Below are 26,279 nucleotides of genomic sequence, written 5' to 3' on the forward strand. Positions count from 1 at the left end.
TTTTTCCCTGTTTCCATTGTACACTTCAGTGCCCTCAGCCTTTCTTTTGGGAGGCAACGTTGTTGGCAGATGTAGGAGTGAGGACCTGATTAGCAGGTATAGGTCAGCAGTAGAGATGATTAGGAAGAAGAGAGGGAGACCTGTATGGCATTTTGCCGAGAGGAGTTGGAAATGAAAGGTCCAGGAAAGTGCAGTAACATTCATAAACTACTGGGACCTCTTCTATGGCAGAAGTAACATGTATGCTAAGGATGGGGTTCACTTATCTAGGCCTAGGGGAGGGGGGGAAGGCACTGGCTAATGCAGTGGAGGGAGCTCTTAGTGCTTTAAGCTAGAAATAGTTAGTGGTATGGGTTTTTGTGGGAAAGCAATGAAGTCTCAGTGTAGTGATACTGTGAGCTTTAGAAAAACCAGTTACAGGCAGAATGAGGTAGTTATTGGTGCATAGTGGAAAACCAGTGGCACTAGGTGACAGGGACAGTAATAAAGATAGTGGAAGAACAAAAATGAACAGGAAGGGAAAAGAGAAGGCAGGGTTTCTAAAATTATACAAATAGTTGTAGTGTTAGAAATAAGATGGACGAGTTGAGATTAGTTGCATATGCTGGTAACATTGACGTATTTGCCATAACTGAGATGTGGTTTAGTATGAAAAATCAGGATATGCCTGCTGAATGTCACATTCAAGGTTTTAAATTGTTTTGCATTGGAAATGGGGGTAGGGCGGCACTGTATGTCTGCGATCACTTGAATTGTTGCATAAAAATTAGTATAAAGTCTGAAATAACACATACAGAGTCTGTATGGGTAGAATTTTTGGAGGGGCATGAACAATTTATTTTAGGTGTGATATACCATCCCACAAATTTGGATAGGGATCAAGGGAGACTACTTTGGGAGGAAATTGTTAAGACTACAAGGCAGGATAATGTAGTAATTCTAGGGGACTTCAGCTTTAGCCAGATTAATTGGAATTCCCTGACTGGGAATTTAGAGTCTAATGACTTCTTAGAGGTATACTCCAGGTAGTCCAGGATTGTTTTTTAAAGCAGTTTGTTACAGAACATACAAGAAGAAATAGCCAGCTTGACTTGGTTCTAGCAAACAAGGAAACCCTTGTTATTAATAATATAGGTCCCCTTCTGACAAGGAGAATGAAATGTGCTCAATTTTTAATAATTATTTCCCTCAGTTTTTACACAGGACACTACCAATGTCCCAGTCATCAATTTTTATTGTGGGCCTGAAGATGTAATACAGTGGAATCTTGACTGTTGAATTTAATTTGTTCCAGATGTCGATTTAACAACCAAAGTGGACAACAACCAAAGCAATTTTTCCCATAGAATTAATCCATTCCAGACCCCCAAATGACAATACAGTGGAACCTCTACTTGCGAGTTTAATCCGTTCCATGACCTTGCTTGCAACTGGATTTGCTCATTTGCAGAGTCAATTTTCCTCATTTAAATAAATTGAAATGCAATTAATCCGTTTCAATGGAATTCTGTACTTCAAAAATTTCGCTAATATCAACTCTACGGCTTATTTATCTATCTCACTTCATCTAATATGACATAATAAACAATATAAATAACATACAAACCTGATATATACTCTAAAATGAATAAAATATATCATTCATGTGGTGGTATGGGCGGTGTCGGCTGTGGATGAGTTTGTCTGGAGACCGGGCAAATACTTCATGAATAATTTAGCTAATATCATCTATACGGCTTATTTATACAGTGGACCCCCGCATACCGTTGGCCTTACATAACGTTAAATCCGCATACCGCTACATTTTATCGCTAAGATTTTGCCTCGCATACCGCTAAAAAACCCGCTCAACGCTGTTCGTCCGAGACGCGTCTATGTGCGGCCTGAGCCACGCTCACATGTTCCGCTGGTGGCATTGTTTACCAGCCAGCCTCCGCGGTAACATCCAAGCATACAATCGGAACATTTCGTATTATTACAGTGTTTTTGGTGATTTTATCTGCAAAATAAGTGACCATGGGCCCCAAGAAAGCTTCTAGTGCCAACCCTACAGCAATAAGGGTGAGAATTACTATAGAGATGAAGAAAAAGATCATTGATAAGTATGAAAGTGGAGTGCGTGTCTCCGAGCTGGCCAGGTTGTATAATAAACCCCAATCAACCATCGCTACTATTGGTGGTACAGCTGCTGCTGCTGCTGTACCACCGTCAGCTGCTGCTGCTGCTGCACTGTCAGCTGCTGCTGCTGCTGTAGCACCGTCAGCTGCTGCTGCTGCTGTTGTACCACCGTCAGCTGCTGCTGCTGCTGCTGTAGTACCGTCTGCTGCTGCTGTAGCATCGTCTGCTGCTGCTGTAGCATCGTCTGCTGCTGCTGTAGCACTGTCAGCTGCTGCTGCTGCTGCTGTACCACCGTCAGCTGCTGCTGCTGCTGTAGTACCGTCTGCTGCTGCTGTAGTACCGTCTGCTGCTGCTGTAGCATCGTCTGCTGCTGCTGTAGCACTGTCAGCTGCTGCTGCTGCTGTAGCACTGTCAGCTGCTGCTGCTGCTGTACCACCGTCAGCTGCTGCTGCTGCTGTAGTACCATCTGCTGCTGCTGTAGCATCGTCTGCTGCTGCTGTAGCACTGTCAGCTGCTGCTGCTGCTGTACCACCGTCAGCTGCTGCTGCTGCTGTAGCACCGTCTGCTGCTGCTGTAGCATCGTCTGCTGCTGCTGTAGCACTGTCAGCTGCTGCTGCTGCTGTAGCACTGTCAGCTGCTGCTGCTGCTGCTGTAGCACTGTCAGCTGCTGCTGCTGCTGCTGTAGCACTGTCAGCTGCTGCTGCTGCTGCTGTAGCACTGTCAGCTGCTGCTGCTGCTGCTGTAGCACCGTTGTTGGTGTGGCTTATTGAGAATACCAAGAAACAATTAACCCCAGAGGATTTGCCACCCAGGATAACCCAAAAAAGTCAGTGTCATCGAAGACTGTCTAACTTATTTCCATTGGGGTCCTTAATCTTGTCTCCCAGGATGCAACCCACACCAGTCGACTAACACCCAGGTGAACAGGGAAAAATGCCTGGAACTAGTGCTCATGTTGGTGAATTTAAAGCCAGCAAAGGTTGGTTTGAGAGATTTAAGAATCATAGTGGCATACACAGTGTGATAAGGCCTGTTCTGGAAGAAAATGCCAAATAGGACCTACAGTACTCAGGAGGAAAAGGCACTCCCAGGACACAGTGTCTCATCAGTCATTGCTGCATCTTCAATAAAGGTAAGTGTCATTTATTCTTCATTTAGTAGAGTAGTACATGCACAATATATATTGTGCATGTACTACTCTACTATTGTGCATGTATCCTTCTCTTTGTGTGTAGGAAAATGTATATTTCATGTGGTAAAATTTTTTTTTCATACTTTTGGGTGTCTTGCACGGATTAATTTGATTTCCATTATTTCTTATGGGGAAAATTCATTCGCATAACGATAATTTCGCATAACAATGAGCTCTCTTGCACAGATTAATATCGCTATGCGGGGGTCCACTGTATATCACAGTTCATCTAATATGACACAACAAACAATAAAAATAACAAAGAAACATGATATATACTCTAGAATGAATAAAATATGTCATTATGTAACAGGTGGAGGCAGCCACAACTGCTCCCTCTTTGTTGTGGTAAACACTGCCATCTAGTGACGGCCTTTTGAAGCCGTCTGTTATAATTGTTCAAATTCAAAGTTTATTCTCTATAAGGATTACAATGCTGAGTTTACAGAATTTAGTTATTGTGTGGTTTACATGTAGTAAAATAATAATTACAGAGTGTACCACTAGAACACCTAGCATGGCTAGGCATTTCGGGCAGACTTAAATTAAATCTTAAGCTTAAAATATTACAAAATTATGAGGTAAGTTGGTATTATGGCTAAGTGACTAAATACTAGTTTGTGAGTTTAGCAATGTGAATGCTTTTGTTTTGACACTATACATAGTTTCAGTATTGGAGTATCACAGGCCAACTTATGACTAGTTAAGATTCATTATTTTGAGATAGATTGATATTTCTGTTTATGGTCAAATGGGTGAGTGAGTGTAAGTGTGAACCACCAGGTGGTATTCGTGTAATTAGTTGACAGGGTGTATCAGGGAGATAAGATGTTTTCTGATGGTAGTTTTGAAGGTGATGAATGTGTCTGCAGTTTTAGAATTTTCAGGTAGGGTGTTCCAGATTTTAGGGCCTTTGACATACATTGAATTTTTGTAAAGGTTAAGTCGGACACGGGGAATGTCATAGAGATGTTTGTGTCTGGTGTTGTGCCTGTGGGTTCTGTCACAACTATCAAGAAAGTGTTTTAGGTCAAGGTTAATATTGCAATTTAAGGTCCTGTAGATATAGATTGCACAGTAGTAAGTGTGGATGTACTGAACAGGGAGTAAGTTTAGATCTATGAAGAGTGGGGGTGTGTTTTCCAGGGATGGGATTTAGTGATTATTCTTACTGCAGCTTTTTGTTGGGTTATTATTGGCTTTAGGTGTGTTGCTGCAGTTGAACTCCAAGCACAGATAGCATAGGTGAGGTAGGGATATATAAGTGAATGGTATAGTGTGAGAAGGGCAGTTTGCGGCACGTAGTATCGTATCTTGGAGAGGATCCCAACCGTTTTGGATACTTTTTTGGTTATGTGTTGGATATGGGTGCTGAAATTCAGGTTGTTGTCAAGGTATAGGCCTAGGAATTTGCCCTCATTATGCCTGGCAATTAGAGTGTTGTCAATCTTAATGTTAATTTGTGCATCTCCTGCTCTGCTACCAAACATAATATAGTAGGTTTTGTCAATGTTAAGCATAAGTTTATTGGCTGTCATCCAAGTCGATATTTTGATCAGCTCCTCGTTAACAATGGTGTTGAGGGTGGCAAGATTAGGGTGAGAGATGACATAAGTCGTGTCGTCAGCAAAGAGAATGGGTTTCAGGTGTTGGGATACGTTTGGAAGATCATTGATGTATATGAGGAAGAGCAGGGGACCAAGGACACTTCCCTGTGGAACTCCAGTATCAAGTGGCCATGTTGTTGATGCTGTGTCTTTAATGGTGACATACTGATACCTATTAGTAAGGTAAGATTTGAAATAAGCAAGCGCATGGCCTCTTATACCGTAATGGTCAAGTTTGTGGAGTAGGATGTCGTGGTCTACTGTGTCAAAAGCTTTTCTTAGGTCAATAAAAATTCCTAGTGGATATTCCTTATTTTCCAATGCTGTGTAAAGCAGATCTAGCATTTTTATGATTGCATCATTAGTGCTTTTATTTTTCCTGAATCCAAATTGGCAGGGGTTGAGTATGTTTTGTGTTGTTATAAATGAATATAGTCTCCTGTGCACGAGTTTCTCAAAGATTTTGGATAGCAATGGTAAGTTTGATATTGGCCTATAGTTGTTTAAGTCTGTAGGGTCACCACCTTTATGTATTGGTGTAACCCTTGCCATCTTGAGTAGTTTCGGGAAGGTGCTAGTTTCTAGTGACTTGTTAAAAAGTAATGAAATAGCATGCGAAAGGACATGGGCCGTTCGCTTGTACAGTAATGGTGGGACATGAGACAGATTTCCTGAGTTATTTTTAAGTGACTTTATAATCTCAGTGACTTCCGTGGGCTCAGTTGGTGCAAGATAGAAGGAATTTGGGAAATTCCCATCTAGGTAGTCCCCGGCATGGGCATTGGTATGTGGGATTTTATTGGCGAGATTAGATCCTATGGTTGAGAAGAAGTCGTTTATCTTGTTAGCTGTGTCAGTGGGATGTAGTGATGTTTCATTAGGTTTAGTTAGGCATGATGGAACTGTTTGTTGGATCAGTTACTTCCCACAAATATGAAAAGATCCTGTACACATAGCTTGCATTGAAGGTAAGAATAATTTTGATAAGAAAGTTAGCGTGCTTTCATGGGGTTTCAGATGAAATTAGAAAACAGGACTTCATATTATGAATGCATATTCTTAATTCACTGGAGTGATTTTAAGGAATTTTGAAAATAAACCCATAATGGGTGGTAGGAATGACTGAATTATTTGTTGGATCATACTTCCCACAAATGCAAAATAATTCTATATAGGTTTCATTCAAAGTTAAAATAGTTTAGATGAGAATGTTGGCATTCTCTATCAAAGCTTTGCACATAATCAGAAGGAAAGCTGGGTCTTTTATCTTAATAAAATGACCTGTTTATGTTTTAGATTGCATATTCTTAATTGGCTTAAAAAATAGTATTCCAAGAATTATTTTAGGGAGTTTTGAAAATACACCTGAAAAATTTTTTGCCTAAAAATAATTTTTGGCTGCCTTTTCAAATTGCTTAAACTCACTCCAGTTGTACTATTTTTTTATGCTAATTAAGAATATGCATCACTTATGCTAATTAAGAATATGCATCACTTATGCTAATTAAGAATATGCATCACTTATGCTAATTAAGAATATGCATCATTTATGCTAATTAACCCTTAAACGGTCCAAACAGATCGACGTTCAAATTCGTAGTGCTACAAAAGTAGATCTACTTTTTTTTACATATTTTCAAATATAACTAAAAAAATGTATATAAAAGTTTTTTTTACATGTTTTCACATGTAAAACAAAAAAAAAAATCTACATTTTTTTACATACTTTCAGATGTTGAAAAAACGTATATATACGTTTGGACCATTTAAGGGTTAAGAATATACATCATTTTAGCTTGATACAAGGCCCTGTTTTCCAGGGCCTTGTATCAAGGCCCTGGAGTGGGCAAAACCATAAGTCGGCGTTTTAATCCAGAAACACGATCGGAGCTTTTTTTTCTCATTATGCACTGTGTGCTGTAGGATTTTTTTTTATATGGTGCACACTGACACCACACACCCATTCTCTCACATGTGGGCCTACTAGCTTTCTCCTGCTTGATTTGTAGCCACTAGAATATTTGAGTGTATATATGTCAAACACATTGGCTCGTAAGACGTATATATATGACCAAAACAGTCAAAGGGTTAAACTGTCCAAACGTACATCTACGTCCACGTGTGGGGGGCTCCAAACGTAGATCTACTTTTTTTTACATGCTTTCAAATGGGGAAAATCAAGGTCGGAGCGCTACACACGTGAACACAGATCTACGTTTGGACAGTTTAGGGGTTAAATACATCCACTTCCTATTTACTCCCTTCAATCTAATATTCAGTCATTCATTATCTAGATTTATTGTTGCCTTCATCATCCTGCTCTTTTCTATGTTCACTTTTAATTTGCTTCTTAATCTGCTCAGTTTCATATTTGATCTTGGAACTGCATTGTGAACACAGTTATTGCAGGATGTTGATGGTGACACGTTCAACATCTAAGGGTCATACAGTGCCTAGAAAATAGAAGGTTATCAGGTTTAATCAGAGGAAGGGGAAAATAACTTCAATTACTTGGACCAAGTGTCCTTCACTATCATGAAGGTGATTCTTTCCTGAAGGGTGCTTGTTGAACATGACATCTCATGAAGAGGCACATGATGCTTTCTCCAAAGGATTATACCTGGACAGGGTTTTGGGGATCAATGACCCCGCAGCCTAGTCTGTGACCAGGCCTCCTGGTGGATCAGGGTCTGATCAGCCAGGCTGTTACTGCTGGCCACACACAAGCCAACATATGAACCACAGCCTGGCTGATCAGTTACTGACTTTACGTGCCAGTCCAGTGCCTTCTACAAAACAGCATGTGGTCTATCGGTAATCCCCCTTATGTATGCTGGGAGGCAGTTGAACAGTTTTGGGCCCCTGACACTTATTGTGTTCTCTTAGTATACTCATAAGAACATAAGAACATAAGAACGAAGGAACACTGCAGAAGGCCTACTGGCCCATGCGAGGCAGGTCCAAGTCCCTACCGGCTTAAGCCAATGCACCCAACCTAGTCAGGTCAGGTCACATTGACTTAAGGGAGGAACACGGCAACCGACCTGTTAGCACAAGCTATCAGGTCCAACTCACACCCACCCACATCTACTCATGTATTTATCCAACCTATTTTTAAAGCTACACAACGTTCTGGCCTCTATAACGGTACTTGGGAGTTTGTTCCACTCATCCACAACTCTATTACCAAACCAGTACTTTCCTATATCCCTCCTGAATCTGAATTTTTCCAACTTAAAACCATTGCTGCGAGTCCTGTCTAGGCTAGATATTTTCAGCACACTATTTACATCCCCTTTATTTATTCCTGTCTTCCACTTATAAACCTCAATCATATCCCCCCTAATTCTACGTCTTTCTAGAGAGTGCAGTTTCAGGGCCCTTAGTCTATCCTCATAGGGAAGGTTTCTGATACATGGGATCATCTTTGTCATCCTCCTTTGTACATTTTCCAGAGAATTTATATCCATTCTGTAATACGGTGACCAAAACTGTGCAGCATAATCTAAATGAGGCCTAACCAAGGATGTATAGAGTTGAAGAACAACCTGAGGACTCCTATTATTTATGCTTCTTGATATGAAGCCAAGGATTCTATTAGCTTTATTGCGAACACTTATGCACTGTTGTCTTGGTTTCAGATTACTGCTAACCAGAACTCCTAAATCTTTTTCGCAATCCGTAATATTAAGATCTACATTATTTAGTTTATATGTGGCATGGTTATTGTCCTGTCCAACATTTAGAACTTTGCATTTGTCTATATTAAACTGCATCTGCCACTTCTCCGACCACTGCATCAGTCTATTCAAATCCTCCTGGAGTGCTCGAATGTCCTCGTCAGAATGAATTCGACGGCCTATTTTGGTGTCATCGGCAAACTTGCCGATGTCGCTCTTTATGCCCTCATCTATGTCGTTTATGTAGATTGTGAACAGCAGGGGGCCCAACACTGACCCCTGTGGAACACCGCTCGTGACGCTTCCCCACTCTGATTTCTCCCCATTTATGCAAACTCTCTGCTGCCTATTTGTCAACCATGCCTCTATCCAGGAAAAAATTTCTCCTCCTATTCCATGTGCTTTAATTTTCCTCAATAGTCTCTGATGTGGGACCCTGTCAAAAGCCTTACTGAAGTCCATATACACAATATCATATTCATTACCATGATCTACCTCCTCAAATACCTTAGTGAAAAAAGTTAATAAATTCGTAAGGCAGGAACGCCCCTTTGTAAAACCATGCTGAGATTCGTTGATTAATTTATGCTTTTCAAGGTGGCTACGAACTGCCTCGGCAATTATTGATTCCATAAATTTTCCCACTATGGAGGTTAGGCTTATTGGTCTATAGTTCGAAGCTAAGGACCTGTCACCTGTTTTGAAAATAGGTATCACATTTGCCATTTTCCACTTATCTGGCACCATGCCAGTTTGTAGTGATATGTTGAAAAGATTAGCCAAAGGTGTGCTAAGCTCCTCTTTACATTCCTTTAGAACCCTTGCATACAGTTCATCAGGGCCTGGGGATTTGTTAGGTTTTAATTTATCTATTTGCCTAAGGACCATGTCACTTGTGACCCTAATAGTGCACAGTTTATTATCGTCCTGTTCTACATAATTTATCATTACTGGAATATCGCTGGTATCCTCCTGTGTAAAAACTGAGAGGAAGTATGTGTTAAAAATTCTACACATTTCCTTATCACTGTCAGTGAGCTGACCCGAGGAACTTTTGAGTGGGCCTATCTTGTCCCTGATCTTACTTCTGTATACCTGAAAGAATCCTTTTGGGTTAGTCTTCGATTCTCTTGCAACTTTAACCTCATAATCTCTATTTGCTTTTCTAATTCCCTTTTTTATTTCTCTCTTTAACTGAATATATCGATTTCTTAATTGCCCCTCTCCTCTTTTGATTTGCCTATATATGCCTCTCTTTTGACCAATCAGATATTTTAATCTATTGTTCATCCATTTAGGATCATTTTTGTTTGATCTGATTTCCCTATTTGGAACATAATTTGACTGAGCAGCTAGAACTATGCCCTGGAAAGCATCATATCGGCAACCATCACCACCTACCTGACCCCTAGTCAGGTCATTCCAGTTCAGCCCACCTAAGTAATTTTTCAGTCCTATGAAATCAGCCAAGCGAAAGTCAGGGACGGAGACTTGATTGCCATTATTAGGTACCCCTACTTTTCACTGGGGGGATGTTGCATCTCCTGCCCAGTCTATTGCTTCTATAGGGAGTGATTTTCATATGCAAATTTGGGACTAGTCCCTCTAGGATTTTCCAAGTGTGTATTATCATGTACGTATCTTTCTCACCTGTATTCCAGGGAATACAAATCAAGGTCTTCAATTGTTCCCAGTAATTTAGGTGCTGTATTGTATATATGTGTGCCATGAAAGTTCTCTGTACATTCTTCAGATCTGCAATTTCACCTGCCTTGAAAGGGCTGCTAATATACAGCAATATTCTAACCTAGAGAGAACAAGGAATTTGAAGAGAACCATCATTGACTTGGTATCCCTAGTTTTGAAGGTTCTCATTATCCATCCTATCATTTTCTTAGCAGATGTGATTGAAACATTGTTGTGATCTTTGAAAGTGAGATCTTCTGATATTATCACTCCCAGGTCTTTCACATTAATTTTTTGCTTTGTGGTTGGAATTTGTTTTATATTCTGATATGGTTTAATTTCCTTGAGTTTTTCCACATCAGAGTAATTGAAATTTCTCTTCTTTGAACTTCATGTTGTTTTCCGCAGCCCATTTAATTAAAGATTTGGTTGATGTCAGCTTGGAGTCTTTTAGTGTCTTTGATGGATGACATCATCATGTAAATTTGGGTGTCATCCGCAAAGGAAGACACATTGCTGTGAGTTACATCTCTGTGTCAGGTATGAGGATAAGGAACAGGTTGAGGGCAAGTACAATACCTTTTGGAACCGAGCTTTTCACTGTAGCTACCTCAGACTTTACTCTGTTTACTATTACTCTTTGTGTTCTTGTTGTAAAGAAGTTATAGATCCATCTACCAACATTTCCTGTTATTCCTTTATCAAGCATTTTGTGCACTATTACACCACTGTCGCACTTATTGAAAGCTTTCACAAAGTCTGGGTATACTACATCTGCATTTTGTTTGTCCTTCAGTGCATCTAAGACCTTGTCAGTGGTCCAGTAGTTGGGACAGGCAGGAGTGGCCTGCTCGAAACCTGTGTTGTCCTGGGTTCTGTAACTGATGAGTATCTAGGTGAGTGGCGCTCTTGCTTTTTAGAACACTTCCAAAGATTTTTGTGATATGGGATGTTAGTGCTATCAGTCTATAATACTTTGCAATTGCTTTACTGCCACCTTTGTGGAGGGGGGCTGTCTGTTATTTTTAGTGACTGTGGGATGACCTGTGTCCCTGCTCCCTCTCCATAGAATGCTGAAGGCACGTGCATGTGCATGTCATGTATTGCTTTTTCAGAGTCTTGTGGTGTTGGAATATTATCAGAGATTTTTGGATTGACCATATTTTGAGTTTCGGTCATAAAAAATTCATTTAGATTTTTGACTCTTAGTCTGGTTAATGGCTTGCTAAATGCCAAATCAAATTGGTACTTCATTATCTCACTATTTCTTTGCTGTCATCTGTGTAAGTCCCATCATGTCTAAGCAGGGATCCAATACTTGATGTTGTTTTTGCCTTAGATCTGGCATAAGAAAAGACATTTTTTTTTTCAGTTTCATGGATGGCTTTAAGTTCTTAGAGTTTCTTATCTCCTGTACAATTCCTCAAGCTTAAGTTCAATATTTGCTATTTCTCTAACCAATACCCTCCTCTGTATTTCAGATATGCTGGCCCCTATCAACAGCTCTCTGATTCTTTGCCTTCACCTGTATAGGGAGTGCCACAGAGTTAATTCTAGGCAAAGGTTTGGATCTGTGTTTAGGATATCTCCCAGCTGTACCTCTATTATGTTGTGATCTGAGTGTGTCTTTGATACTGTTACATTTCGTATTAGATAATTGTTGGTGAAGATGAGGTCCAGTGCATTTTCCAGTCTTGTTGGCTCTATTATTTGCTGGTTTAAGGTGAATTTGTTGCAGAGACGTAATAGCTCATGTGTATGTGAATTTTCGTCCGAGCTGCCTCCTAGGGTTAACTCTGCTAAAACATTTGCTACATTCCTCCACTTTAGGTGTCTTAAGTTGAAATAATCCAGCAGCAAAATGTTTGGGGCAGGAGTTGGGAGATTTTCCAGTGATCAATTTTATGAATCTATTCCTGGAATTGTTGGGAAGTAGCATCTGGAGGCTTGTATACAACCACAATGACAAGGTTTTGGTTGTTGATCTTTACTGCCAAATTTCAACTAAGTACATCATTTGGGGTGTTTAGTAGTTCTGAGGAAATGAGCAACTCTGTGACATACAGGCCAACCCCTCCCCCCCCCCCCATTGCCTGTTTACTCTGTTGTATCTGAATAGATTATAACCTGAGATCCATAGTTTGTTGTCAAAGTGATTCTTTATGTGGGTCTACATGAAAGCTGCAAGCATTGCATTTGACTCTGAGCAGTCAATTGATGAAAGGTACATGTACTTTGTTGATGGCTTTAGACCCTGTATATGTATTTGCAAAGATAAATGTCACCATATTGATGGTATGTAGGGGGCTTGTTTGCTGGCACTAATATCTGTTGTTCTAGAGTGGAGGCCAGTGACTGTGTCTCCACTCAAGGAGTGGAGTGGAGACACAGTCACTGGCCTCCACTCCACAGCCACTAAAAACCATCTCTGGGGTGGTTTTGGCTCTCCTGGTTTGTTTCCTATGGCCTGGGTGATCTGTATCTTCTTGTCCCCTTTAGATGGTGTGCCTGACAACACGTAGCATTGTCTTTCATTGACTGATGAGTGACACATTTCCGGGTGAAATAAATTGCAAGACGAGTTGCATTCTCCTGTTGTCATGTGAGTGCGGCATTTTTGGGATGATCAAAATTGCACGTCCCAACTATTTTTCCAGATATTCCATGCCTGCAGATACCCAAGGCATAGAATGGATTTCAGTTTGCCAGAATTTTCTGTGGCTGCATTCCCTACTGGTGTATTTTTTTTTGGCTCCCCATTATCTACAGCCCCTGTACTAACATCAGTGTCTCCACCATTTTTTTCTGGTAATATATCAACGCAATTCCCTGAAGCATCATCCCCTTTTATTCCATCTCCAGCAGCATTGCTACTTTGTAACACTGGAATTTGTTTAACTTTGTTTTTACTAGTTACGTCACCAGGGGCACTATCTCCATCTGGTGCATTGTCCTCCAGGACAGCACTGGCACCATCTCATGTCTGTATTCTTGCAGGTACTGTCTACCAAGACAACAACAGCACCAGTACCAGGGGTTGACAGCCCCATCTGACCCACTCCTTTTATTTTCTCAGCTGTTATACAAAGACTGTCATGTTTTCTAAGAAGGATATTTATCTCACTAGAGAGCATATTTCATTTTGACCTCTCTGAAGCTCTGATGTGCTTACTCTGTAAGGGTTCTTAATCCAAGGAATTGGATCTATTCTCCCTGTTATTGAATTTAATTGCCAAACCATTACCTGGTTGCTGTATGACCCCAATAGTTTAGTGCTTCCCTATGACTAATAATGCCATTTCCTTTTATGACTTAACTGAAACTAATTTAGCATACCTGCTCTAATTTCTTTCACCCTTTGTCAACCCTTTTCATTGAGGTTGACAAAAGAGGCTTTTAATACAAGGGTGACACAAGGGTTTCAATCCAAAGTTTAAAAAATACTTAATATAGCAGACCTCTGCATCAGTGATTTTATTGTAAATAGTAAGCCTGGTGGACTCTGCAGACTGGCAGTTGTATAGTGTGAGGAAGTATACTGGTGTCTGATCTTTTCTCAATGTTGATTTATTATTATAATCAAAAAGAAGTGCTAAACCTACTAGGGTTATACAGTTCCTCACTGTTGAGACGGTTCTCTATTTGAAGATTGAGTACATATGGCTAACCCATGTGCAGATAACTGTATAGTAGTTAATTTTTAATGTAAAAGGCTCCAGAATGAAACATCAGTGTTCACATTGATGTTTCATTTGCAGTATCGCAAAAATGAATATAATATGTGCTTAGAGTTGTAATTTAATCTTTTTAACCCTTAAACTGTCCAAACGTAGATCTACGCTTGCGTGCGTAGCGCTCCGCCCTTGATTTTCCCCATTTGAAAGCATGTAAAAAAAAAGATCTGTTCGGAGCCCCCTACACGTGGACATAAATCTATGTTTAGACAGTAAGGGTTAAACTGATGCTGCTTTAATTACATTGTACACAAGATCATTATTAATTTTTTATATTGTTTTTTTTTATTTAAACAGGAAAAGAATAATGTCTTAATTTTTTTGAGATCAATTTATTAAAAAAAAAAAATTTAAATTTTTTTCCAAAAGAAATTTAAATTCAAAGGTTTTTTCTTAATTTTCTGAAAAAAATTTTTGCTTTTAATTTTCTTTAAGAAAAAATGTTTAAAGGAAAATTTAAAAATTTTAAAATAAAATTCTTTTAAAAAACAAAGCTTTTTCATTTCATAAGAAACCAATTAACTCTTAATGTGACGAATGTCTTTATCTATGGAAAATTCATTCCACTTTTTAAGGTTCAATATTTGAAAAAAAAAAAAAAAGTGACATCACCATAGGCTATTTTACAAATACTTAGAATGGAATTTCCATAGATTTTATTATCACAAAAAAAAATGGTATATTTTTGTAATTACAGAAAGTGGTTAAGTTTGATGGGTAAGTAACATACTTTTGAAAGTGATATTCCCATAGATTTTATTTGAAAAATAGTGGCATAAGTATCCCTTTAATCCTTAAACTGTCCAAACGCAGATCTACGTTCACGTGCGTAGTGCTCCAACCTTGATTGTTCCCCATTTGAAAGCATGTAAAAAAAAAATTATGATGTTCGGAGCCCCCTGCACGTGGATGTAGAGCTACGTTTGGACAGTTTAAGGGTTAGGGAAGAAATCAGCATTTTTTTTTTACCATACCTTAAATTCATATAAAAGAGATTGCAGATGGCCAAGTAGCTTAACTGAGCAACAGACAGCTGTTGGCCATTTTATCAACCTATGCCTCAGACATTTCACTTATAGTGATAAGGAAGAATTTTATCCTAACCTAAATTCCTTCCTCTCTTGCTTGCTGATGCAGAAGCACAGTGGACCCCCCAGTTTACGATATTTCATTCCAGAAGAATGTTCAGGTGCCAGTACTGACCGAATTTGTTCCCATAAGGAATATTGTGAATTAGATTAGTCCATTTGACCCCCAAACATACACATACAAATGCACTTACATAAATGGTCGCATTGGGAGCTGATCGTAAACCGGGAGTCCACTGTACTTGGAGATGGTCAAGTGACTACTGAAGAGTAGACCGCTACGAGTTGTTTTATAACCTGACAGTTATGTTGAGCTCGTAAGGCACCATATACCATATTAATCTTGAGGCAGTAGAAGTATCTGAATAAACATTTGCATGCCTAAGCCATATTTTTTTGAACTTTACTGTGTGTTCAGTCAAAACCACATAGTAATAATTATTGAAGTGTGAATAGTGTTCTGATAAAATATGCACTATTAATGTGTGCTTTATGAATTACTGAAACATATTTATTGAAGAGACTGCATTCCTGGATGTAAACCTGTATCTTCAATGAGATTTCACTCTTTTGCATGCATTGCTCCTAAAGAAGTGTTTAAAATGAAAGATGCTTTGAACAATTTCATTTTTGTTTGTTTCATATTTTTGTCAAAGCAGTTGTTAAATTTTCATTTACTCATCAAAGATGTAAAAAACTGCATGATATTGGCAGCATACACAAGGTTAGCTAATCTAGGAACTACCTTCAAGTTCCTAACAAAGAATCTCAGATGCTTTACAAGATATCTTGTAAAGCCCTAAAAAAGTAATCAGCATAAAGCACTCATTTAGAAAGAATGTTCAGAAAGTAAATGTCCAGAGGCCTGTAACAACACTAGTTCAAAAGTTGAATTGACAGTCCTAGAAAAGAGGACCAATACATGTGATCGTATGCAAAATACTCAGTGGATCAACACAGACAGGAGACAGATTATCTGAAATGTACAGCATGAGTGAGGGAGAGGGGGGTGGCACATATAAATGGAAGCTAAAAACATGGATCCCTTCAGGGAAAGGTGCCTTGATGCCAGTAATGGACTCTTGATCTAAGGAATTAAACCTGGCTTCCCTTTTCTTGGACTGAGTTTGATCGTTTCCCATTCCTGAGGCACTGTATGACTCCTTTGGGTTTAGCCTTACTCTCCATGAAAGAAATAATCCCCTTCCTTGGATCAAACATGATTACCTCCCATTCTTCAGCTGCTGTAAGAGTCCCTATGGATTTAGAAATTTTCCATATAATAAAACAGAGGAGCCAGCAATAATTACAGTTTCAAGGTGTTAAATAGGTGAGGAAGTGGTGGGCTGTACACATTTTCAAGAGTAGGATAACAGGGGCCCAAGAGGTCAAAAACTATGCTCTCTTATATATCTTAGCACTAAGCCTGTAGGGGAGCCATACAGTACCTAGGATTGGGAAAAAATAAATTTTTTATCTATTAAAAGGTTAGGGTAGCTCTTAATTTATTCAAGAATCTTTTACCAGCATTAAGGCTAACACTAATAATGCTGGTGATTATATATTTGGCCCATGCAACCATGAATAGGCGAGTACACAATAAGGATATATTCATTTTTATTATATTTAAAAATTCAAAACCTAAGCTTAGTAATAAAACTATGGAAGAACTAATATATACATTTTATAAATACAGCAATGCAATTCATGTTAATTTTTAACTTTTTCTTGTTACAGATTTTAAATACTGTAGCTTAATTTGCCTTTAAAGAGAACATTCATATTTTTTTTTCTCAAGCCTTACCATGACAGAAAATACTGTTCTCTTAACATTTATAAAAATATGTACAGCTGAAAAATATAAATGTCAATATAAAAATAGTGTATACTGTATGAATATCTGTAAATCATAAAATCTTAAAAAATTTACTCAGCAAATTCAGTAAAATGGACACCTTTGGGTTTTGATTTTTGTTTACCTCTGCATTTTCTTGGATCTCTCCAACTGAAACTCTGAAAAATATAAAAAATATCTACATTATATTACAAATCACAAGCGTAATCATAAAAAAAATAGGAATGCCTATTAATCAACTGTTTGGGAAAAATGAGCTATAACTTCTGTTAACTGCACCTGACAGTGCTTGAAACAATATAACATTATTCAAAAAAAGTGAAACTTACTAACCTTATTCAAATTGAAATCTTCCAAATCTGAATCTGCATCCACACTACTTAAAGCTACAAAATCAGATATGCTTTGGTTATACAAGGGCCTCTTTCTTGTTTCCCATAACCCTGAAAATTATGAAAAAATATACATGTTTAGAAAGTACTAAGTTCTTTTCATAAATATATAGTAAAAGTTTTTCAACTTAAACATTAATAAGAAGAGATTATATGGATAAAACTGATGATGATAATGCAATATAGATTAAAAACTGATGACAACAATTCAATATAGATAAAAACTAATGGTAATTATAATTAATGCGATATATGAAAAGCCTCAAGTTCTTAACTTTCTGTCACCAATTCCATTCATTTAATATTCATATGACCAGTCACAAGTTCCCAAACTCCTGTTTGTTTCAAAAGTTACTATATTTAAAATACATAATTCTATCTACTTCTTATCGTGAAAATGCATGTTCTACTAAAGCTCTTGTATGTAAAGTATTTCATTTACAATATGATAAGTGATCAGAAACTGATGACTGCCTGTTAGTGTGTCAGCCTTTATCCACAATGTGACCACCATGCACTTATGTTTAAATTTGTAGAGACTGAAGTAACCAAAAGCATCATAAAAACAAATACATGTATGCATCTAGATATGAGAGTAGAGTACTGCTGTAACAAAAACGTTTGGGTTTTACATCAGCTACAGAAATTTTACAAGATTTTTTAAGAGATACTTAAATTTTAATAGAGTAGTACACCAAATTTATATACAGTGGACCCTTGGTTATCGGCCGTAATCCGTTCCAGAAGGTTGGCCTAAATCCGAAAAGGCCAAAAACCGAAATAATATTTCCCATAAGAATTTAATGTAAATACTATTAATCCGTTTCAGACACCCAAAAATACTAACAAAAAGTACATTTTATAAAGATTAACTATAGTTTTAAATACACAAAACAATGAGAACTAAATAAAATGACTAATGAAATGGATAAATGAACATTTAACATCAGTTTTACCTTTACTGAAGACTCTTTTTGGTGCTAATGTCAACTCTATGGCTTATTTATCTATCACAATTTATCTAATATGACATAATAAACAATATTAATAACAGAAACCTGATATATACTCTAGAATGAATAAAATATGTCATTACGTATGTGGCTAGTGGTGGTGGTGTTATTGTTGGGTTTATCAGGGCCACTGACAGCATAAGCCATATAGTGGTGGTCATACTACTAGTCACACTGAAACACCACTAGTCACACTGAAACAATATACGTAATTTACAAATATGAAATACTGTATAAAAACATAGGGAATGTAAAGAAATAGTGGTTATTGTGGAGAATGTAAAGAAATAAAGTGGTTTTTGAGATGCTGGCAAAGGTTTAGGGTGGTGGAAGATACGCAGGGCAGCATATGTTGTCAGTGGCCCTATACACATCCAACAACATTGGAAGAGTTTTGTGTCGTCCTTTTTCTATCGCTTAACTTACTTGCTACACTTTATCCCTTGCTACCGCTATACCCTTTATCGACTCCTGCTGCTTTAGTATCATACACATCATAGAATCACTGAAGAAAGCACATTCTCCCATCTCTCTCAGCCCTTTACAAAAGGGCTGGCACTAGGAACTTTCTTTGAGTCCATGGTGGCTTATTTTGCAGTCACACTCAATAAACAACCACAAAAAACAATGGATTAAACAAAATGTTTGGATGAATGCGCGGAGTGTTGATGACTCACCGAGACACACAGCCAGACTGATTCACGAATGCGATGGAGTTGCGGGCGGACACGTCTAGTATGGTTGATTTCCGAGCTGACGGCCGAAATCAGGGATAGAATCAGCCAAAAAAAAAAAGCGGCTGAAATCCAAAGCAGCTGAAATCCGAATTGGCCAATATCCGGAATGGCTGATAACCAAGGGTCCACTGTATTTGTCCAATGGTCGAAACACCAAAAATATCTACGGCCCGGGTAAGTAAAATAAACAAAAAAATCTTCACCTTGTACACCTGGGACATGTGAAAAAAAAAAATGACATTGCCTAATACATACCGCTTTTTTCCTCTGTGTGTTCACTGGCTGTAAGGTTGACATCCTGTAAAACATCTTCCTGTATATCTGATTTACACCTGAGGTTTCCTGGAGACTTCTTGTCCACAGAACCTAAGCTGTTATGCACAATCTGAGTGAAAGGCTTAGTCTTCACTTTACTTGTTTGTTCATTAAGTTGATCATCGTCTGAATCAAAGAGTTGTGGGGAACAAATTACTTGAGATTTAACTGTTGACTTATCTTCAACTTTATCATTAATGTGATTTGATGCAAATAAGCTTTTCTTTGCTGAAGACATCTCTAAATAATGGTACTGGCTCTCTTTATTCTCACTTTCTGGTATCTCAAAATTTGATGCCCCAAAACCCAAAGGACTCTTTTCATTCATCTCATTCTCCAGTAGCAGTTTCAAAGGTGAAACATTAGACTTAACATTAGTATCAATATATTGAAATATGTAGCCATCATCATTAAATGGCTTTGGGACTTCAAAACTGTCAAAGTCTTTCTTTTTGTTATTCTTACATTCTTTAAGTTGTTCTAATACATAAGATTTTTTTCTTTTGGATGGTGGATTTATATTTTCTGATTTTGTTTCTACCATTTTCTGAATACTAGTATTGTTTATTCCATAATTTTGCTTACTAAGAGTTAAGGCACTAACAAAACAGCTACTTGCACTATTCCCATGTCTGCTTATGTTGTTAGTACCGGGTGTCTCATCCGCATCTGCATCTCCTGATTTTGATAACTGAGTAGATGTGAGAGGAAGTCTTCCTGACGGAATGATAATGTCTTCATCATCAATCAAGTAATTTACACGGCAAATTTCTTGATCACTACATACAGTTGAGTTAAAAACTTCGGCTAACCTGGATCCAGGAGAAAAGCTGGCAGATGTCTGATTAGTTAAATGAGAGTCTGCATGATGTAAACTGAATTTAGAAGTATTGGGACTTTGCTTTAAATATTTATCATGTATGTCATGCTTTTTGGGTGTGCAACAATTCACTGAGGTACATGAGGTAGCTTGAGGTTCTGTTATCTCCACCTCTTTCAACTGAGTCATGGTTTCATCCAAGCTGCAAATATATAGCAACAAATTATTAATAACCAAAAACTATATTTCTTAAATAATTAAGAGAAAATAACTGTTATTCATTAAATTAAATGCACTCCATATTAGTCTTTATATAATGCAAATAAAAACCATGCTCTATCTTCAGAAAATAAATAATAAATTACTAACCTTTCTGGCTGCCTTGGGGGCTGCTTAATCATGCCCTCTGCAAATTTATGAAGATCAGATAGGGCAAATGAAAAATTCTGGTGATGGACTATCTTATTCCTCACCCACTTGGACAATCCACGAGTATATCTGTTTTGTTGCAATCCACTGGCTAAGCTGCCTTGTTGGTATCTTTCATCAACCAATATGAGTGCACCCCAGTCATAACGATGCCGAATGCATCGTCCCAGTGCTTGATTAATTGCTCTGAAACAGAAAGAATATTCAGAACACTGCTAGATGCTAAATATCAATAACTCTCAATAGTACAGGTCAGCCATCACTAATCCAGCATCATTGGGACCTGTAGGGTGCCGGATTAGTGACCCTGCCAGATTACAGTGGTTAGGTTAGAATACACTTAACCCAATGGCGATATTTACGCATTGGCGACTTCACCCAATTTACACCCTATTTTTGGCCCATTCCATTGTTCCAGTCTATCAACCTAATAGCTATTTTGCTAGTATTCCTCCTGTAGTGCTGTTTAAATTCAGCAAGGTTTATACAAGTGCTGCACTGAATCTTTGCCTCAGTGCAACTGTTGCACAATTACTCTTTTCCTCAATGCAACTGTTGCACAATTACTCTTGCTTACCATTTGGAATTTATATTCACACAAAAAACAGAAGATTTACTGTTATGCAGACTACTGCATTATTGTAATAATTGTATAAATAATGTCAACCCATTCGTGACTGAGTATTAGACCAGCCAGCTGGACATGTATTTGTTTACTCTTGAACATCAGCAAAGAATTGAACATTTCTGCTACTTTGAGCTCAATTTCAAGGTACTTGCTTCCGGTTTGTTATACAAAATGGCCAGGTGGTTTATCATGAGTTTAAACCCATTGACTACACGATGGTCTTTAAGGAACCCAATGGAAATAAGTAATTTTTTACTTTTTTGGGTACTGTATATGTGTATACCTAAATAAACTTACTTCTATTCTGTCGACTGAGTACGAGAAACTGCCCATTCACCTATTTCAACTACCCAAAAATGTGGTCAGAAATTGGCAATTTGCCCAATTTCATACAACTTTCAAAAGATGCCAATTTCAAAATAGGGTCCAGAATAAACAATGCAGACATTCCTGGCACTAAAATAACATTTTCACTGTTCATTACTCAAGTCTCCAGGCCCCTCTTATATTACTCTTGCTTACCATTTGGAATTTTTATTTACACAAAAAATAGAAGACTTACTGTTATACAGACTACTGCATTATTGTAATAATTGTATAAATAATGTCAACCCATTTGTGACTGAGTATTAGACCAGCCAGCTGGACATGTACGTATTTGTTTGCTCTTGAACATCAGCAAAGAATTGAACATTTCCACTACTTTGAGCTCAATTTCAAGGTACTTTTCATCGTGAAACCAATCAAAATCATTTATATCAGTTTTATAACTCTAGTGTAAGCATGCCTCTGGCAAGACAGTGATGGAATGAATAATGATGAAAGTTTTTCTTTTTTGGGCCAGCCTGCCTTGGTGGGAATCGGCCGATGTGTTAAGCCCAACAAACAACAGTTACATAGCTTATTATACATAGCAGCATATGTGTAGAAAACCTAGGATAACTCAAAAAAGTCAAAGTGACTTATTTCCATTGGAGTCCTTTTATTGGGTTCTTTTATGTTGTCTGTGAAATTCATTGCATTCCTTTCGTTATTAATGCTGTTAAGATAGAAATACGTATATAACTTACTTCTGAGATAGTCAACAAACGAGTGTATATCACTACTACACTACACTACGTTTTCTCTTAATATAAGCCCCCAAGACAGGGATAGAAGGATGGTACTTTTATCCCATATTTATTTATTAACACACTGGCCGATTCCCACCAAGGCAGGGTGGCCCAGAAAAGAAAAACTTTCACCATCATTCACTCCATCACTGTCTTGCCAGAAGGGTGCTTTACACTACAGTTTTTAAACGGCAACATTAACACCCCTCCTTCAGAGTGCAGGCACTGTACTTCCCATCTCCAGGACTCAAGTCCGGCCTGCCGGTTTCCCTGAATCCCTTCATAAATGTTACTTTGCTCACACTCCAACAGCACGTCAAGTATTAAAAACCATTTGTCTCCATTCACTCCTATCAAACACGCGCACGCATGCCCCATATCCTCTATTACGTATTATTATTACTAGTGGTAACTTTATACCTCTGCTGGACGACTCAGTATTATGCCAAACATTATCCATTCTGGAGTATTTACCATGTTTTTATGTTATTTATATTGTTTATTATGTCATATTAGATCAATTGTGATAGGTAAATAAGCCATATTCCCCCACATCACGAGAGTCAAGAGCTCACAGCAACAGACAGTGGCTTAAAAGCCACCTTAACTTCTTTGGACAACGTATGGTGTAGGCACACAATGAGAAGCATTTCTTTTATTCGTTGGAAACATAGCTAGGGCTAAAAGTGAGCAGGTTGTAACAATAAATGGAGAAAAAGAAATTGAAATAACTTATGCAGCAAGGAGCACCACCAAACAGAAGCAGCAGGTTGGTGTGGCGACCCAAGAAATTTGAAATTATGCTACTCAAAATTAGTGCCGGATTACTGATTGCTGGATTAGTGATGGCTGACCTGTATTACATATACTGAACTTAAGATACCATAATTAGTTTACCAATTACGTATGTAGTGTCTAATCTACTAATGATTTTGTTGTCATTTTTAACAAAATTGCCACATATCTATCTAGACACTAATTATGACCTACATGTCTCAAGTGCAAACAAATATACAGTGGACCCCCGCCTTACGAACGCATCGCGTTACGTTAAATCCGCCATATGAAGCATTTGAACGCAAAACTTTGCCTCGCCTCACGATAAAAAACTCGCCTTACGTGATTTGTTCGGGACGTGTCCCACGTGTGGCCTCAGCTGCCCAGTGGGTGCCAGTGTTTACAAGCCAGCCAGTGAGGTCGCATTTAAGCACACATTCGGTACATTTCATATTATCACAGTGTTTTTAGTGCTTGTAACTGCAAAATAAGTCACCATGGGCCCCAAGAAAGCTTCTAGTGCCAACCCTGTGGTAAAAAGGGTGAAAATTAATATGGAAATGAAGAAAGAGATAATTGCTAAGTACGAAAGTGGAGCACATGTCTCGGAGCTGGCCAGGTTGTATACCAAACCCCAATCAACCATCACTACTATCTTGGCCAACAAAACGGCAATCAAGGAAGCTGTTCTTGCAAAAGGTGCAAGTTTGTTTTCGAAACAGAGATCGCAAGTGACAGAAGATGTTGAGAGACTGTTATTGGTGTGGATAAACGAAAAACAGATAGCAGGAGATAGCATCTCTCAAGCGATCATATGTGAAAAGGCTAGGAAGCTGCATGACGATTGTGAGTGAATTTAAGGCCAGCAAAGGTTGGCTTGAGAGATTTAAGAATCGTAGTGGCATACGTAGTGTGATAAGGCATGGTGAGACTGCCAGTTTGGACCAAAAAGCGGCTGAAAAATATGTGAAGGAATTCAAGTACATAGACAGTGAAGAATTGAAACCTGAACAAGTGTTTAATTGCGACGAAACAGGCCTGTTTTGGAAGAAAATGCCAAGCAGGACCTACATTACTCAGGAGGGAAAGGCACTCCCAGGACATAAGCCTATGAAAGACAGGCTTACTCTTTTGATGTGTGCTAATGCTAGTGGTAATTGCAAAGTGAAGCCTTTATTGGTGTATCACTCTGAAACTCCCACAGCGTTCAGGCAAAACAATGTCCTCAAGGCTAATTTGTGTGTGCTGTGGAGGGCAAACAGTAAAGCATGGGTCACTAAGGACTTTTTCTATGACTGGTTACACCATGCATTTGCCTCCACTGTGAAAAATTACCTAATGGAAAAGAAATTGGACCTTAAGTGCCTCCTGGTATTAGACAATGGTCCTGGTCATCCTTCAGACTTAGCAGAGCGACTTTCTGGGGACATGAGCTTCATTAAGGTCAAGTTTTTGGCTCCTAATACCACTCCTCTCCTGCAGCCCATGGACCAGCAGGTCATTTCAAACTTCAAAAAACTCTACACAAAAGCTATGTTTCAAAAGTGCTTTGAAGTGACCTCAGACACTTGACTGACTCTAAGAGAGTTTTGGAAAGACCACTTTAGTATCCTCAGTTGTGTAAACCTTATAGGTAAGGCTTGAGAGGGAGTGACTAAGAGGACCTTGAACTCTGCTTGAAAGAATCTGTGGCCACAATATGTATAAGAAAGGGATTTTGAAGGGTTTGGGGCTAACCCTGAGAAGTGTATGCCAGTTGTGGAATCCATTGTGGCATTGGGGAAGTCCTTGGGGTTGGAGGTTAGTGGGAAGGATGTGGAAGAGTTGGTGGAGGAGGAGGACAATGAAGAACTAACCACTGATGAGCTGCAAGATCATCTCAACAGCAAGAGGCCAGATCTGAGGAAAGTGCTTCAGAGGAGGGGAGAGAGAAACTGAGGAAGTTGCCTACTTCAAAGATTAAGGAAATGTGTGCAAAGTGGGTTGAGCTGCAAACCTTTACGGATAAAAATCACCCTGACACAGCTACTGCAAGCTGTGTTGGCAACCTATACAATGACAATGTTATGGCCCATTTTAGGAAAGTCTTAAAGGAACGGGAGGTACAGAGCTCTATGGACAGATTTGTTGTGCGACAGAGGTCCAGTGACTCTCAAGCTGGTCCTAGTGGTATTAGAAGAAGGGAAGTAACCCCGGAAAAGGACTTGCTACCTCAAGTCCTAATGGAAGGGGATTCCCCTTCTAAACAATAACTTCCACACTCTTCCCTCCTCCCATCCCATCAATCATCACCAGATCTTCAATAAAGGTTAGTGTCATGTATTCTATTCTTAGTAGAGTAGTAATTGTGCATGTCTTCAGTTTGTGTGTATTAAAATTAATATTTCATGTGGTAAAATTTTTTTTTTTCATACTTTGGGGTGTCAGGAACAGATTAATTTGATTTCCATTATTTCTTATGGGGAAAATTAATTCAGCTAACGATAATTTCGGCTTACGATGAGCTCTCAGGAACGGATTAATATTGTAAGGTGGGAGTCCACTGTACTTAACAATCTGTGTATAGATACAAATAGGATTTGAATGTCACTAAAACCAGGTTCATTAGAAGTTAAATATGGGTAATTATTCCTGGAATTTAAATAATCTTGTAATACACTTCAAATTTGCTATGACTGTCAACAGTTCTCACCTTAGCATTTCAACCACTTTCAATTGTTAAAGACTTCTGAAAAATTGCATGAAATTTACAATATAAATTGCATATCATGGTCTGCCTATTTTACAAAATAGAATTATTTTGGTGTGATTTTTAAGTAATTTTGAAAATCCGGTCAAAAAATAGATCAAATGGAGTGATTTTTTTTTGGTAATGTTATTTTTCATAATTTTTAGTTATTTTGCTTAGCCTTTTTCATTATTTTTCATAATTTTTAGTTATTTTTCATAAAGAAGTCTTAATGAAAATATTAGCTTCCTCTCTTAGGTATTACTGGGAAATGAGAGAATCGTATGATGCTAAAATGATCTGATTTTACATTTTCAAGCGTATATTCTGAATCAGCATAGAAAATATTACCCCTGGTGTGATTTTAA

The 26,279-nt window shown here is 38.3% G+C and overlaps 1 protein-coding gene and 1 long non-coding RNA gene across 6 annotated transcripts in view; one reads left to right on the plus strand and one right to left on the minus strand.

The window, feature by feature from the left end:
* Positions 1–15,763, plus strand: part of LOC138853788 (uncharacterized) — a 23,551-nt gene extending 7,788 nt beyond the window's left edge. The window contains exon 2 of the long non-coding RNA XR_011392947.1: positions 13,281–15,763. This is a non-coding gene — a long non-coding RNA (uncharacterized lncRNA). The remainder of the gene's footprint in view (positions 1–13,280) is intronic.
* A 136-nt stretch (positions 15,764–15,899) lies between these two features.
* Positions 15,900–26,279, minus strand: part of LOC128687148 (Fanconi anemia group J protein homolog) — an 820,717-nt gene continuing 810,337 nt past the window's right edge. For all 5 annotated transcript variants that reach the window (XM_070092594.1, XM_070092590.1, XM_070092591.1 and 2 more), the window contains 4 exons: positions 20,607–20,852; positions 19,358–20,439; positions 17,294–17,403; positions 15,900–17,118 (listed from right to left, as the gene is read on the minus strand). In XM_070092594.1, the coding sequence (XP_069948695.1) occupies positions 17,032–17,118; positions 17,294–17,403; positions 19,358–20,439; positions 20,607–20,852 (1,525 nt within the window). In that variant the 3' untranslated portion in view covers positions 15,900–17,031. The remainder of the gene's footprint in view (positions 17,119–17,293; positions 17,404–19,357; positions 20,440–20,606; positions 20,853–26,279) is intronic.

Source organism: Cherax quadricarinatus, chromosome 40 (assembly GCF_038502225.1).
Source record: "Cherax quadricarinatus isolate ZL_2023a chromosome 40, ASM3850222v1, whole genome shotgun sequence".
Classification (NCBI taxonomy): Eukaryota; Metazoa; Arthropoda; class Malacostraca; order Decapoda; family Parastacidae; genus Cherax; species Cherax quadricarinatus.